The sequence below is a fragment of the Bufo bufo genome, chromosome 1 (assembly GCF_905171765.1).
Source record: "Bufo bufo chromosome 1, aBufBuf1.1, whole genome shotgun sequence".
NCBI classification, from domain to species: domain Eukaryota; kingdom Metazoa; phylum Chordata; class Amphibia; order Anura; family Bufonidae; genus Bufo; species Bufo bufo.
Genome location: NC_053389.1, coordinates 840068068 through 840082400, shown reverse-complemented (window position 1 = coordinate 840082400; position 14333 = coordinate 840068068). Strand labels below are relative to the sequence as shown.

Below are 14333 nucleotides of genomic sequence, written 5' to 3'. Positions count from 1 at the left end.
ATATAATTACACCACTGGACACCAGGGACTATATTATTACACCACTGGACACCAGGGACTATATTATTACACCACTGGACACCAGGGACTATATTATTACACCACTGGACACCAGGGACTAAATTATTACACCACTGGACACCAGGGACTATATTATTACACCTCTGGACACCAGGGACTGGATTATTACACAACTGGACACCAGGGATTATATTATTACACCACTGGACGCCAGGGACTATATTATTACACCTCTGGACACCAGGGACTATATTATTACACCACTGGACACCAGGGACTGGATTATTACACCACTGGACACCAGGGACTGGATTATTACACCACTGGACACCAAGGACTATATTATTAGACCACTGGACACCAGGAACTATATTATTAGACCACTGGACACCAGGGACTATATTATTACACCACTGAACACCAGGGACCAGAGCAGAGTGGAACCATTAGACACTAGTCCTCCAGACACACAGGGATACAGAGCAGTTTTATCTTTAATAAATATATTTTCTTACATTTCTCTTTCACCATTAATTGGTTAACCTGAAACAGAAAACCCGTCATTAGTGAGAGGAGGTGTGGAGGGCACTACAACTCCCAGGAGAGCCGGGGAGACAGACGGACAGAAGAGACAGGCCGGGGAGACAGACAGAAGAGACAGGCCGGTGAGACAGACGAACAGAAGAGACAGGCCGGAGAGACAGATGGACAGAAGAGACAGGCCGGGGAGACAGACAGACAGAAGAGACAGGCCGGGGAGACAGACAGAAGAGACAGGCCAGGGAGACAGGCCGACAGAGGAGACAGGCCAGGGAGACAGACGGACAGAAGAGACAGGCCAGAGAGACAGACAGAAGAGACAGGCCGGGGAGACAGACGGACAGAAGAGACAGGCTGGGGAGACAGACAGAAGAGACAGGCTGGGGAGACAGACAGAAGAGACAGGCCGGGGAGACAGACGAACAGAAGAGACAGGGCAGGGAGACAGATGGTAAGGAGAGACAGGCCGGGGAGACAGACGGACAGAAGAAACAGGGTAGGGAGACAGACCGACAAAAGAGAAAGGTCGGGGAGACAGACGGTCAGAAACGATAGGCTGGGAGGCAGACCGCGGAGACAGACAGAAGAGCCAGGGGAGCATGCAGGAAGGCAGAGAAGGCAGTCACAAGAGGGCCTCAGATGGACTCCTCATAGATGACCTCCAATGTTCTACAGCCTCTGAACCCAGGACAACGATGATGAACATTCACAGTGGGACGGACATTGAAGACACTGGACAATAGACATCTTGGGACGGATGATGGGCTTTACTGAGCAGCATGTGTAGAACATACGGTGGATGTCACATTGGGTGAAGAAGGTCTCTTACCTGGAGGAGATGCTCCATCCCTGGGGAAATGCCTTTCACTATTGCAGTGTCCATTTGAGAACTTGGTGGGGCAGATGGTGGGATGGTAACCGGGGGGGCATATGGTGTAATCAGATTGTAACTCGGGGGCTCATCAGAAACCTTGTGAGCTGGTCGTGTATCTAGAAAGAGTGGAGAGACTAAATAAGAAGTTCTAGAGACCAGAACATTCATGATCCAGTAAATGGAGAGGACCCTGATAATAGACCTGGTTACCATAGTGGTTAATACCTGCCATTCCTGGTTTCAGAATGTTTTACCAGGTCATTCTGATACTATTTAAGCTAGTAACCCATAGGATTCTAACTTCGAGACCTTCTAAATATCTGTACACTGGTCAGCATTATCTTCTACTGAGAAACAGCTTCTTCACTTTCAGGTTCCTCTAAGAGCTAGACATAGCCAGGTTCTTCTGTGAGCTAAACACCTCCTCTTTCTTCTGTGAGATGGACATTTCCAGGTTACTTTATGACAATGGCTACTTCATGTTTCCCAATTAGAAGCATACCCCCAGGTTCGTCTAGGACAGTGATGGCTAACCTCCGACACTCTGGCTGTGGTGAAACTACGATTCCCAGCATTCTCCATTCATTTCTATGGAGTTCGTAAAACAGCCAAGCAAGAGTGCATGCTGGGAGTCGGATTTCCGGAGGTTAGCCATCGCGGGTCTAGGAAATGGACATCTCCAGATCCCTCTAGAAGACGGACATATTCAGGTTCTTCTAAGAGCTGGACATCTTTATCTCTGGGTTCCTCTATGAGATGGACACCCCCAGGTTCGTATAGGAGATGTACATCTCCAGGTTCCTGCAGGAGATGGACATCTCCTGATTTCTGTAGGAGATGGACATATCCAGGTTACTCTATGAGATGTACATCTCCAGGTTCCTCGACGAGATGTGTTCTCCTGAATGCTTTGACTTCAGCTTGTGTCTGCAGTTCTGGCCTGGCCGATCGCCTTGCCTGGTCATCTTGTAGACTGTAGGGTTTCCAAAACAGGGAGACATCTTGGGGTGCCATGAGGTCCACAGTGATCAGCTGGTCAGTTCTAGGCAGGTAAGTCTGCAGTATGAACACAATGTAGAGTGTGCAGGAGCAGGAGGCATGGCAGTAAATTACCTGTGGATGTCATGTTGAGGAGGCGCGAGGCACCAGGTCCAGATATATCTAAAAGACACAACAATCAGTCCAGAATCCAAGTTGTATGGATTAGTGGGAGGAGTTGTAGGGGGCAGTGGGAGGGGCTGTGTGGTGTAGTGGGAGTTTAACGCCCCAGATTGGCATTACCACCTTTGCACCTTGCTACTGTCTCCTACGGTTAACCATGTGTCATCCTGTGTATTAATTTCTAGGTCTTGCAAAATTTGTATTCATTTTGTTCAAGTGTAATGTGCCTGGTTCACCAGCAGGTGGCGGCAACAATGGCAGAGCTATTTTTCCTAGAATGGAACCCTTCTTTCCATTCTAGCTCTCCCTAAGAGCTCATGCACACGACCTTATGCTGGCCGGGCCCAGGCTGCGGACAGCAAACTTCTGTCCGCAATGCGCGGGCACCGACGGTAGGGCAGCTGCACTTGAATGGGGTCCGCGATCCGTATCCGACGGTCCACACCACAAAAAAGTAGAGCATGCACTACTTTTTTGCGGCACGGGCAGAAAACCCATGGAAGCACTCCATAGTGCTTCCGATCCCTGCCTCCATTCCGCACCCCACCAAACCTCCAGGATTGTGGACCCTTTCAAGTGAATGGGTCTGGATCCGTGGTGCGGGGTGCACACGGCCGGTGCCCGTGTATTGCGGACTCGCTGTGTGCGGGCGGCAATACAGCCACGGCCGGGCAACAGCTGTGTGCATGAGCCCTAAGAGAGGGAGGGACTAGTTAGTGAGGAGTTAGTTCAGTTTTTACCCCTGCCAAGGGAGGTTGTGCAGCAGGTGCTCGTCCCTGTCGGACAGGCCCTGTCTGGGCCAGCTAGAGCACCTTCAGCTCTGCTGGACACAGGCCAAAGCCTGAAGCCTCAGAAGCCAGGAGGAGAAAGTGTTCCCTGGTACTGATCTAGAGAATACTACAGAAGCAAAGTACAGCATACAGCTAAAGCTAAATCCTACAGTTATCCTGTTAGCACAGCAGAGCTAGAGAGCAGAGAGGAGTTTGCCTGCCACAGTGAATGCCAACGCCTGCTGGAAACCAAGACAAAGCCTGGAAATCGTGTTGGAGAAGCGTTTATTCAAGTAAAGCTGTTATCAACTTCATCACAAGGTCTGGACTCAATTTATTCTCCATCCCTTCATCAGCAACCCCCTTTTATTTGCTGCTGAGCCAATGCCTAGAGTCCAGCGTATCCAGGTAGGAGCACCGTGACACGTGCACCAACATTGAGGGACATTAGGTCACCACCCACCACTCTGGCATTCCTACTCCTGGGTACCATCCACAGTATCACTAAAAGGGGCCCTCTGCCCTCGTTGCTTCACTGCAACTGGCGTCACAACAAACACTTATCCCAACTTAAAGGGCCCTGGGTGGAGACGCCCGCTGCAGGGCGGAGGAGTTGTAGGGGTAGTGGGAGGAGTTGTATGGAGTAGTGGGAGGGGATGTATGAAGTAGTGGGAGGGGTTTATGGATTAGTGGGAGGAGTTGTATGGGGTAGTGGGAGGGGGTGTATGGGTTAGTGGGAAGAGTTGTATGAAGTAGTGGGAGGAGATGTACAGAGTAGTGGGAGGAGTTGTATGGAGCAGTGGGAGGAGTTGTATGGAGTAGTGGGAGGAGTTGTATGGAACAGTGGGAGGAGTTGTATGAAGCAGTGGAAGATACTGTATGGAGTAGTGGAAGATACTGTATGGAGTAGTGGGAGGAGATGTTTGGTCTCTTCATCAGTTACTCCCTGCCCTCCAGGAGGGGCAGCCACCCCCGCCCTCACTCACCCGTCTCTTCATCAGTTACCCCCCGCTCTCACTCACCCGTCTCTTCTTCAGTTACCCCCCGCCCTCACTCACCCGTCTCTTCATCAGTTACCCCCCGCTCTCACTCACCCGTCTCTTCTTCAGTTACCCCCCGCCCTCACTCACCCGTCTCTTCTTCAGTTACCCCCCGCTCTCACTCACCCGTCTCTTCTTCAGTTACCCCCCGCCCTCACTCACCCGTCTCTTCTTCAGTTACCCCCCGCTCTCACTCACCCGTCTCTTCTTCAGTTACCCCCCCGCTCTCACTCACCCGTCTCTTCTTCAGTTACCCCCCCGCCCTCACTCACCCGTCTCTTCTTCAGTTACCCCCCGCTCTCACTCACCCGTCTCTTCTTCAGTTACCCCCCGCCCTCACTCACCCGTCTCTTCTTCAGTTACCCCCCGCTCTCACTCACCCGTCTCTTCTTCAGTTACCCCCCCCGCTCTCACTCACCCGTCTCTTCCTCAGTTCCCCCCGCTCTCACTCACCCGTCTCTTCTTCAGTTACCCCCCGCTCTCACTCACCCGTCTCTTCTTCAGTTACCCCCGCCCTCACTCACCCGTCTCTTCTTCAGTTACCCCCCGCCCTCACTCACCCGTCTCTTCATCAGTTACCCCCGCTCTCACTCACCCGTCTCTTCTTCAGTTACCCCCCGCTCTCACTCACCCGTCTCTTCTTCAGTTATCCCCCGCTCTCACTCACCTGTCTCTTCTTCAGTTACCCCCGCTCTCACTCACCCGTCTCTTCATCAGTTACCCCCGCTATCACTCACCCGTCTCTTCTTCAGTTACCCCCGCTCTCACTCACTCGTCTCTTCTTCAGTTACCCCCCGCCCTCACTCACCCGTCTCTTCTTCAGTTACCCCCCGCCCTCACTCACCCGTCTCTTCTTCAGTTACCCCCCGCCCTCACTCACCCGTCTCTTCTTCAGTTCCCCGCGCTCTCACTCACCCGTCTCTTCTTCAGTTACCCCGCTCTCACTCACCCGTCTCTTCTTCAGTTACCCCCCGCCCTCACTCACCCGTCTCTTCTTCAGTTACCCCCGCTCTCACTCACCCGTCTCTTCTTCAGTTACTCCCGCTCTCACTCACCCGTCTCTTCTTCAGTTACCCCCCGCTCTCACTCACCCGTCTCTTCTTCAGTTACTCCCGCTCTCACTCACACGTCTCTTCTTCAGTTACCCCCCGCTCTCACTTACCCGTCTCTTCTTCAGTTACCCCGCGCTCTCACTCACCCGTCTCTTCTTCAGTTACCCCCCGCTCTCACTCACCCGTCTCTTCTTCAGTTACCCCCCGCCCTCACTCACCCGTCTCTTCTTCAGTTACTCCCGCTCTCACTCACCCGTCTCTTCTTCAGTTACTCCCGCTCTCACTCACCCGTCTCTTCTTCAGTTACCCCCCGCTCTCACTCACCCGTCTCTTCTTCAGTTACCCCCGCTCTCACTCACCCGTCTCTTCTTCAGTTACCCCGCTCTCACTCACCCGTCTCTTCTTCAGTTACCCCCCGCTCTCACTCACCCGTCTCTTCTTCAGTTCCCCCCCCGCTCTCACTCACCCGTCTCTTCTTCAGTTCCCCCCCTCACTCACCCGTCTCTTCTTCAGTTACCCCCGCTCTCACTCACCCGTCTCTTCTTCAGTTACCCCCCGCTCTCACTCACCCGTCTCTTCTTCAGTTACCCCCCCGCTCTCACTCACCCGTCTCTTCTTCAGTTACCCACGCTCTCACTCACCCGTCTCTTCTTCAGTTACTCCCGCTCTCACTCACCCGTCTCTTCTTCAGTTACCCCCCCGCTCTCACTCACCCGTCTCTTCTTCAGTTACCCCCCCGCTCTCACTCACCCGTCTCTTCTTCAGTTACCCCCCCGCTCTCACTCACCCGTCTCTTCTTCAGTTACCCCCGCCCTCACTCACCCGTCTCTTCTTCAGTTACCCCCGCTCTCACTCACCCGTCTCTTCTTCAGTTACCCCCCGCTCTCACTCACCCGTCTCTTCTTCAGTTACCCCCCGCTCTCACTCACCCGTCTCTTCTTCAGTTACCCCCGCTCTCACTCACCCGTCTCTTCTTCAGTTACCCACGCTCTCACTCACCCGTCTCTTCTTCAGTTACTCCCGCTCTCACTCACCCGTCTCTTCTTCAGTTACCCCCCCGCTCTCACTCACCCGTCTCTTCTTCAGTTACCCCCGCTCTCACTCACCCGTCTCTTCTTCAGTTACTCCCGCTCTCACTCACCCGTCTCTTCTTCAGTTACCCCCCCGCTCTCACTCACCCGTCTCTTCTTCAGTTACCCCCGCTCTCACTCACCCGTCTCTTCTTCAGTTACCCCCCGCTCTCACTCACCCGTCTCTTCTTCAGTTACCCCCGCTCTCACTCACCCGTCTCTTCTTCAGTTACCCCGCGCTCTCACTCACCCGTCTCTTCTTCAGTTACCCCCCGCTCTCACTCACCCGTCTCTTCTTCAGTTACCCCCCGCCCTCACTCACCCGTCTCTTCTTCAGTTACCCCCCGCTCTCACTCACCCGTCTCTTCTTCAGTTACCCCCCGCTCTCACTCACCCGTCTCTTCTTCAGTTACCCCCCGCCCTCACTCACCCGTCTCTTCTTCAGTCACCCCCGCTCTCACTCACCCGTCTCTTCTTCAGTTACTCCCCGCTCTCACTCACCCGTCTCTTCTTCTGTTACCCCCGCTCTCACTCACCCGTCTCTTCTTCAGTTACCCCCCCGCCCTCACTCACCCGTCTCTTCTTCAGTTACCCCCCGCTCTCACTCACCCGTCTCTTCTTCAGTTACCCCCCGCTCTCACTCACCCGTCTCTTCTTCAGTTACCCCCGCTCTCACTCACCCGTCTCTTCTTCAGTTACCCCGCGCTCTCACTCACCCGTCTCTTCTTCAGTTACCCCCCGCTCTCACTCACCCGTCTCTTCTTCAGTTACCCCCCGCCCTCACTCACCCGTCTCTTCTTCAGTTACCCCCCGCCCTCACTCACCCGTCTCTTCTTCAGTTACCCCCGCTCTCACTCACCCGTCTCTTCTTCAGTTACTCCCCGCTCTCACTCACCCGTCTCTTCTTCAGTTCCCCCCCCGCTCTCACTCACCCGTCTCTTCTTCAGTTACCCCCCCGCTCTCACTCACCCGTCTCTTCTTCAGTTACCCCCGCTCTCACTCACCCGTCTCTTCTTCAGTTACCCCCCGCTCTCACTCACCCGTCTCTTCTTCAGTTACCCCCGCTCTCACTCACCCGTCTCTTCTTCAGTTACCCCGCGCTCTCACTCACCCGTCTCTTCTTCAGTTACCCCCCGCTCTCACTCACCCGTCTCTTCTTCAGTTACCCCCCGCCCTCACTCACCCGTCTCTTCTTCAGTTACCCCCCGCTCTCACTCACCCGTCTCTTCTTCAGTTACCCCCCGCCCTCACTCACCCGTCTCTTCTTCAGTTACCCCCCGCCCTCACTCACCCGTCTCTTCTTCAGTTACCCCCCCACTCTCACTCACCCGTCTCTTCTTCAGTTACTCCCCGCTCTCACTCACCCGTCTCTTCTTCAGTTACCCCCCGCTCTCACTCACCCGTCTCGTCTTCAGTTACCCCCCGCTCTCACTCACCCGTCTCTTCTTCAGTTACCCCCCCGCTCTCACTCACCCGTCTCTTCTTCAGTTACTCCCCGCTCTCACTCACCCGTCTCTTCTTCAGTTACCCCCCGCTCTCACTCACCCGTCTCTTCTTCAGTTACCCCCCGCTCTCACTCACCCGTCTCTTCTTCAGTTACCCCCGCTCTCACTCACCCGTCTCTTCTTCAGTTACCCCGCGCTCTCACTCACCCGTCTCTTCTTCAGTTACCCCCCGCTCTCACTCACCCGTCTCTTCTTCAGTTACCCCCCCGCTCTCACTCACCCATCTCTTCTTCAGTTACCCCCGCCCTCACTCACCCGTCTCTTCTTCAGTTACCCCCCCGCTCTCACTCACCCGTCTCTTCTTCAGTTACCCCCCGCTCTCACTCACCCGTCTCTTCTTCAGTTACCCCCGCCCTCACTCACCCGTCTCTTCTTCAGTTACCCCCGCTCTCACTCACCCGTCTCTTCTTCAGTTACCCCCGCTCTCACTCACCCGTCTCTTCTTCAGTTACCCCCGCTCTCACTCACCCGTCTCTTCTTCAGTTACCCCCCGCTCTCACTCACCCGTCTCTTCTTCAGTTACCCCCGCCCTCACTCACCCGTCTCTTCTTCAGTTACCCCCGCTCTCACTCACCCGTCTCTTCTTCAGTTACCCCCCGCTCTCACTCACCCGTCTCTTCTTCAGTTACCCCCCGCTCTCACTCACCCGTCTCTTCTTCAGTTACCCCCCCGCTCTCACTCACCCGTCTCTTCTTCAGTTACCCCCGCCCTCACTCACCCGTCTCTTCTTCAGTTACCCCCCCGCTCTCACTCACCCGTCTCTTCTTCAGTTACCCCCCGCTCTCACTCACCCGTCTCTTCTTCAGTTACCCCCGCCCTCACTCACCCGTCTCTTCTTCAGTTACCCCCGCTCTCACTCACCCGTCTCTTCTTCAGTTACCCCCGCTCTCACTCACCCGTCTCTTCTTCAGTTACCCCCGCTCTCACTCACCCGTCTCTTCTTCAGTTACCCCCGCCCTCACTCACCCGTCTCTTCTTCAGTTACCCCCGCTCTCACTCACCCGTCTCTTCTTCAGTTACCCCCCGCTCTCACTCACCCGTCTCTTCTTCAGTTACCCCCCGCTCTCACTCACCCGTCTCTTCTTCAGTTACCCCCGCTCTCACTCACCCGTCTCTTCTTCAGTTACCCACGCTCTCACTCACCCGTCTCTTCTTCAGTTACTCCCGCTCTCACTCACCCGTCTCTTCTTCAGTTACCCCCCGCTCTCACTCACCCGTCTCTTCTTCAGTTACCCCCCCGCTCTCACTCACCCGTCTCTTCTTCAGTTACCCCCCCGCTCTCACTCACCCGTCTCTTCTTCAGTTACCCCCGCTCTCACTCACCCGTCTCTTCTTCAGTTACTCCCGCTCTCACTCACCCGTCTCTTCTTCAGTTACCCCCCCGCTCTCACTCACCTGTCTCTTCTTCAGTTACCCCCCGCTCTCACTCACCCGTCTCTTCCTCAGTTACCCCCCGCTCTCACTCACCCGTCTCTTCTTCAGTTACCCCCGCTCTCACTCACCCGTCTCTTCCTCAGTTACCCCCCGCCCTCACTCACCCGTCTCTTCTTTAGTTACCCCCGCTCTCACTCACCCGTCTCTTTCTCAGTTACCCCCCCGCTCTCACTCACCCGTCTCTTCTTCAGTTACCCCCGTTCTCACTCACCCGTCTCTTCTTCAGTTACCCCCGCTCTCACTCACCCGTCTCTTCTTCAGTTACCCCCGCTCTCACTCACCCGTCTCTTCTTCAGTTACCCCCCGCTCTCACTCACCCGTCTCTTCTTCAGTTATCCCCCGCTCTCACTCACCCGTCTCTTTTTCAGTTACCCCCGCTCTCACTCACCCGTCTCTTCTTCAGTTACCCCCCGCCCTCACTCACCCGTCTCTTCTTCAGTTACCCCCCCGCTCTCACTCACCCGTCTCTTCTTCAGTTACCCCCGCTCTCACTCACCCGTCTCTTCTTCAGTTACCCCCCCGCTCTCACTCACCCGTCTCTTCTTCAGTTACCCCCCGCTCTCACTCACCCGTCTCTTCTTCAGTTACCCCCGTTCTCACTCACCCGTCTCTTCTTCAGTTACCCCCCGCTCTCACTCACCCGTCTCTTCTTCAGTTACCCCCCGCACTCTCTCACCCGTCTCTTCTTCAGTTACCCCCGCTCTCACTCACCCGTCTCTTCTTCAGTTCCCCCCGCTCTCACTCACCCGTCTCTTCTTCAGTTACCCCCCGCCCTCACTCACCTGTCTCTTCTTCAGTTACCCCCCCGCTCTCACTCACCCGTCTCTTCTTCAGTTACCCCCCGCCCTCACTCACCCGTCTCTTCTTCAGTTACCCCCCGCCCTCACTCACCCGTCTCTTCTTCAGTTACCCCCGCCCTCACTCACCCGTCTCTTCTTCAGTTACCCCACGCTCTCACTCACCCGTCTCTTCCTCAGTTACCCCCCGCCCTCACTCACCCGTCTCTTCTTCAGTTACCCCCCGCCCTCACTCACCTGTCTCTTCTTCAGTTACCCCCCCGCCCTCACTCACCCGTCTCTTCTTCAGTTACCCCCCCGCTCTCACTCACCCGTCTCTTCTTCAGTTACCCCCCGCCCTCACTCACCCGTCTCTTCTTCAGTTACCCCCCGCCCTCACTCACCCGTCTCTTCTTCAGTTACCCCCCCGCTCTCACTCACCCGTCTCTTCTTCAGTTACCCCCCCCCGCTCTCATTCACCCGTCTCTTCTTCAGTTATCCCCCGCTCTCACTCACCTGTCTCTTCTTCAGTTACCCCCGCACTCTCTCACCCGTCTCTTCCTCAGTTACCCCCCGCTCTCACTCACCCGTCTCTTCTTCAGTTACCCCCCGCTCTCACTCACCCGTCTCTTCTTCAGTTACCCCCGCTCTCACTCACCTGTCTCTTCTTCAGTTACCCCCCGCTCTCACTCACCCGTCTCTTCTTCAGTTACCCCCGCTCTCACTCACCCGTCTCTTCTTCAGTTATCCCCCGCTCTCACTCACCCGTCTCTTCTTCAGTTACCCCCCGCCCTCACTCACCCGTCTCTTCTTCAGTTACCCCCCGCTCTCACTCACCCGTCTCTTCTTCAGTTACCCCCCGCTCTCACTCACCCGTCTCTTCTTCAGTTACCCCCCGCCCTCACTCACCCGTCTCTTCTTCAGTTACCCCCGTTCTCACTCACCCGTCTCTTCTTCAGTTACCCCCGCTCTCACTCACCCGTCTCTTCTTCAGTTACCCCCGCTCTCATTCACCCGTCTCTTCTTCAGTTATCCCCCGCTCTCACTCACCTGTCTCTTCTTCAGTTACCCCCCCGCACTCTCTCACCCGTCTCTTCCTCAGTTACCCCCCGCTCTCACTCACCCGTCTCTTCTTCAGTTACCCCCCGCTCTCACTCACCCGTCTCTTCTTCAGTTACCCCCCGCTCTCACTCACCCGTCTCTTCTTCAGTTACCCCCGCTCTCACTCACCCGTCTCTTCTTCAGTTACCCCCGCTCTCACTCACCTGTCTCTTCTTCAGTTACCCCCCGCTCTCACTCACCCGTCTCTTCTTCAGTTATCCCCCGCTCTCACTCACCCGTCTCTTCTTCAGTTACCCCCCGCCCTCACTCACCCGTCTCTTCTTCAGTTACCCCCCGCTCTCACTCACCCGTCTCTTCTTCAGTTACCCCCCGCTCTCACTCACCCGTCTCTTCTTCAGTTACCCCCCGCTCTCACTCACCTGTCTCTTCTTCAGTTACCCCCCGCACTCTCTCACCCGTCTCTTCCTCAGTTACCCCCCGCCCTCACTCATCCGTCTCTTCTTCAGTTACCCCCGCACTCTCTCACCCGTCTCTTCTTCAGTTACCCCCGTCCTTTCTCACCCGTCTCTTCTTCAGTTACCCCCGCCCTCACTCACCCGTCTCTTCTTCAGTTCCCCCCCCGCTCTCACTCACCCGTCTCTTCTTCAGTTACCCCCGCTCTCACTCACCCGTCTCTTTATCAGTTACCCCCGCTCTCGCTCACCCGTCTCTTCTTCAGTTCCCCCCCCGCTCTCACTCACCCGTCTCTTCTTCAGTTACCCCCGCTATCACTCACCCGTCTCTTCTTCAGTTACCCCCGTCCTTTCTCACCCGTCTCTTCTTCAGTTACCCCCCGCCCTCACTCACCCGTCTCTTCTTCAGTTACCCCCCCGCTCTCACTCACCCGTCTCTTCTTCAGTTCCCCCCCCGCCCTCACTCACCCGTCTCTTCTTCAGTTCCCCCCCCGCTCTCACTCACCCGTCTCTTCTTCAGTTACCCCCGCTCTCACTCACTCGTCTCTTTATCAGTTACCCCCGCTCTCACTCACCCGTTTCTTCTTCAGTTACTCCCCCGCTCTCACTCACCCGTCTCTTCTTCAGTTACCCCCGCTCTCACTCACCCGTCTCTTCCTCAGTTCCCCCCGCCCTCACTCACCCGTCTCTTCTTCAGTTACCCCCCGCTCTCACTCACCCGTCTCTTCTTCAGTTACCCCCGCCCTCACTCACCCGTCTCTTCTTCAGTTCCCCCCCGCCCTCACTCACCCGTCTCTTCTTCAGTTACCCCCCGCTCTCACTCACCCGTCTCTTCTTCAGTTATCCCCCGCTCTCACTCACCCGTCTCTTCTTCAGTTACCCTCCCGCTCTCACTCACCCGTCTCTTCTTCAGTTCCCCCGCTCTCACTCACCCGTCTCTTCTTCAGTTACCCCGCTCTCACTCACCCGTCTCTTCCTCAGTTACCCCCGCTCTCACTCACCCGTCTCTTCTTCAGTTATCCCCGCTCTCACTCACCCGTCTCTTCTTCAGTTACCCCCCCGCTCTCACTCACCCGTCTCTTCTTCAGTTACCCCCGCTCTCACTCACCCGTCTCTTCTTCAGTTACCCCCCCGCTCTCACTCACCCGTCTCTTCTTCAGTTACCCCCCCGCCCTCACTCACCCGTCTCTTCTTCAGTTATCCCCGCTCTCACTCACCCGTCTCTTCTTCAGTTATCCCCCGCTCTCACTCACCCGTCTCTTCTTCAGTTACCCTCGCTCTCACTCACCCGTCTCTTCTTCAGTTACCCCCGCTCTCACTCACCCGTCTCTTTCTCAGTTACCCCCCCGCTCTCACTCACCCGTCTCTTCTTCAGTTACCCCCGTTCTCACTCACCCGTCTCTTCTTCAGTTACCCCCCCGCTCTCACTCACCCGTCTCTTCTTCAGTTACCCCCGCTCTCACTCACGCGTCTCTTCTTCAGTTACCCCCGCTCTCACTCACCCGTCTCTTCTTCAGTTCCCCCCGTTCTCACTCACCCGTCTCTTCTTCAGTTACCCCCGCTCTCACTCACCCGTCTCTTCTTCAGTTACCCCCCCCCCACTCACCCGTCTCTTCTCAGTTACCCCGCCCTCACTCACCCGTCTCTTCTTCAGTTACCCCCGCCGCTCTCACTCACCCGTCTCTTCCTCAGTTACCCCCGCCCTCACTCACCCGTCTCTTCTTCAGTTACCCCCGCTCTCACTCACCTGTCTCTTCTTCAGTTACCCCCGCTCTCACTCACCCTCTCTTCCTCAGTTACCCCCGCTCTCACTCACCCGTCTCTTCTTCAGTTACCCCCGCTCTCACTCACCCGTCTCTTCTTCAGTTACCCCCCCCGCTCTCACTCACCCGTCTCTTCCTCAGTTAACCCCTCACTCACCCGTCTCTTCCTCAGTTAACCCCTCACTCACCCGTCTCTGCAGCACTTGTTGTGTTTCTGAGAGGGGCTGTGATAAGGGAGTGACTCCTTACATGACGGGAGGAGGCACGAGGCACCACCCAGGAAAGAGCACGAGGCACTGGATTATACTAGTAGTGATGGCACAGGACTAGCATTTGAAGTGATAGAGTTAGGCTACTCTCACCCTGCCGTTTCTGGGTCCGTAGGTGAGATCCGTTCAGCCCCAATGCATTCTGAATGCATCAGTTTGGCTCCGTTGCGCCTCCATTCCGCTCTGGAGGCAGCTTGCAGCGTTTTGGTGTTCACCTGGCGGTGCGGAGACAAACGGATCCGTCCTGACTTAGATTGTAAGTCAATGGGGACGGATCCGTTTTCACCGACACAATATGATGCAGTTGAAAACGGATCCGTCCCCCATTGACTTTCAATGTAAGTCAGGACGGATCCGTTTTGACTTAGATTTTTCTTTAAAAGAATAATGAAAACGGATCCGTTCTGAACAGATACAAGCGTTTGCATTATAGGTGCGGATCCGTCTGTGCAGACACCAGACGGATCCGCACCTAACGCAGATGTGAAAGTAGCCTAACTGCCCCCTCCCCCTCCCTGAGCGGCTGCGCTATTTTGGGTTTCTG

General features: G+C 55.6%; 2 protein-coding genes across 7 annotated transcripts in view; both read right to left on the bottom strand.

Annotated features, from left to right (window-relative positions):
• Window positions 1-13855, bottom strand: part of LOC120986705 (phospholipid scramblase 3-like) — a 59521-nt gene extending 45666 nt beyond the window's left edge. The window contains exons 1-4 of one of the 4 annotated variants that reach the window (XM_040415404.1): window positions 13709-13855; window positions 2549-2596; window positions 1391-1551; window positions 537-564 (exon numbers count right to left, since the gene is read on the bottom strand). In XM_040415404.1, the coding sequence (XP_040271338.1) occupies window positions 537-564; window positions 1391-1551; window positions 2549-2561 (202 nt within the window). In that variant the 5' untranslated portion in view covers window positions 2562-2596; window positions 13709-13855. Of the gene's footprint in view, window positions 1-536; window positions 565-1390; window positions 1552-2548; window positions 2597-5391; window positions 5401-13396; window positions 13404-13434; window positions 13451-13708 lie in introns of those variants that run through there. The other 3 variants (XM_040415406.1, XM_040415408.1, XM_040415405.1) reach the window with 3 other exon arrangements.
• Window positions 1-14333, bottom strand: part of LOC120986703 (phospholipid scramblase 3-like) — a 270830-nt gene that overhangs the window by 201315 nt on the left and 55182 nt on the right. The window lies entirely within an intron of this gene.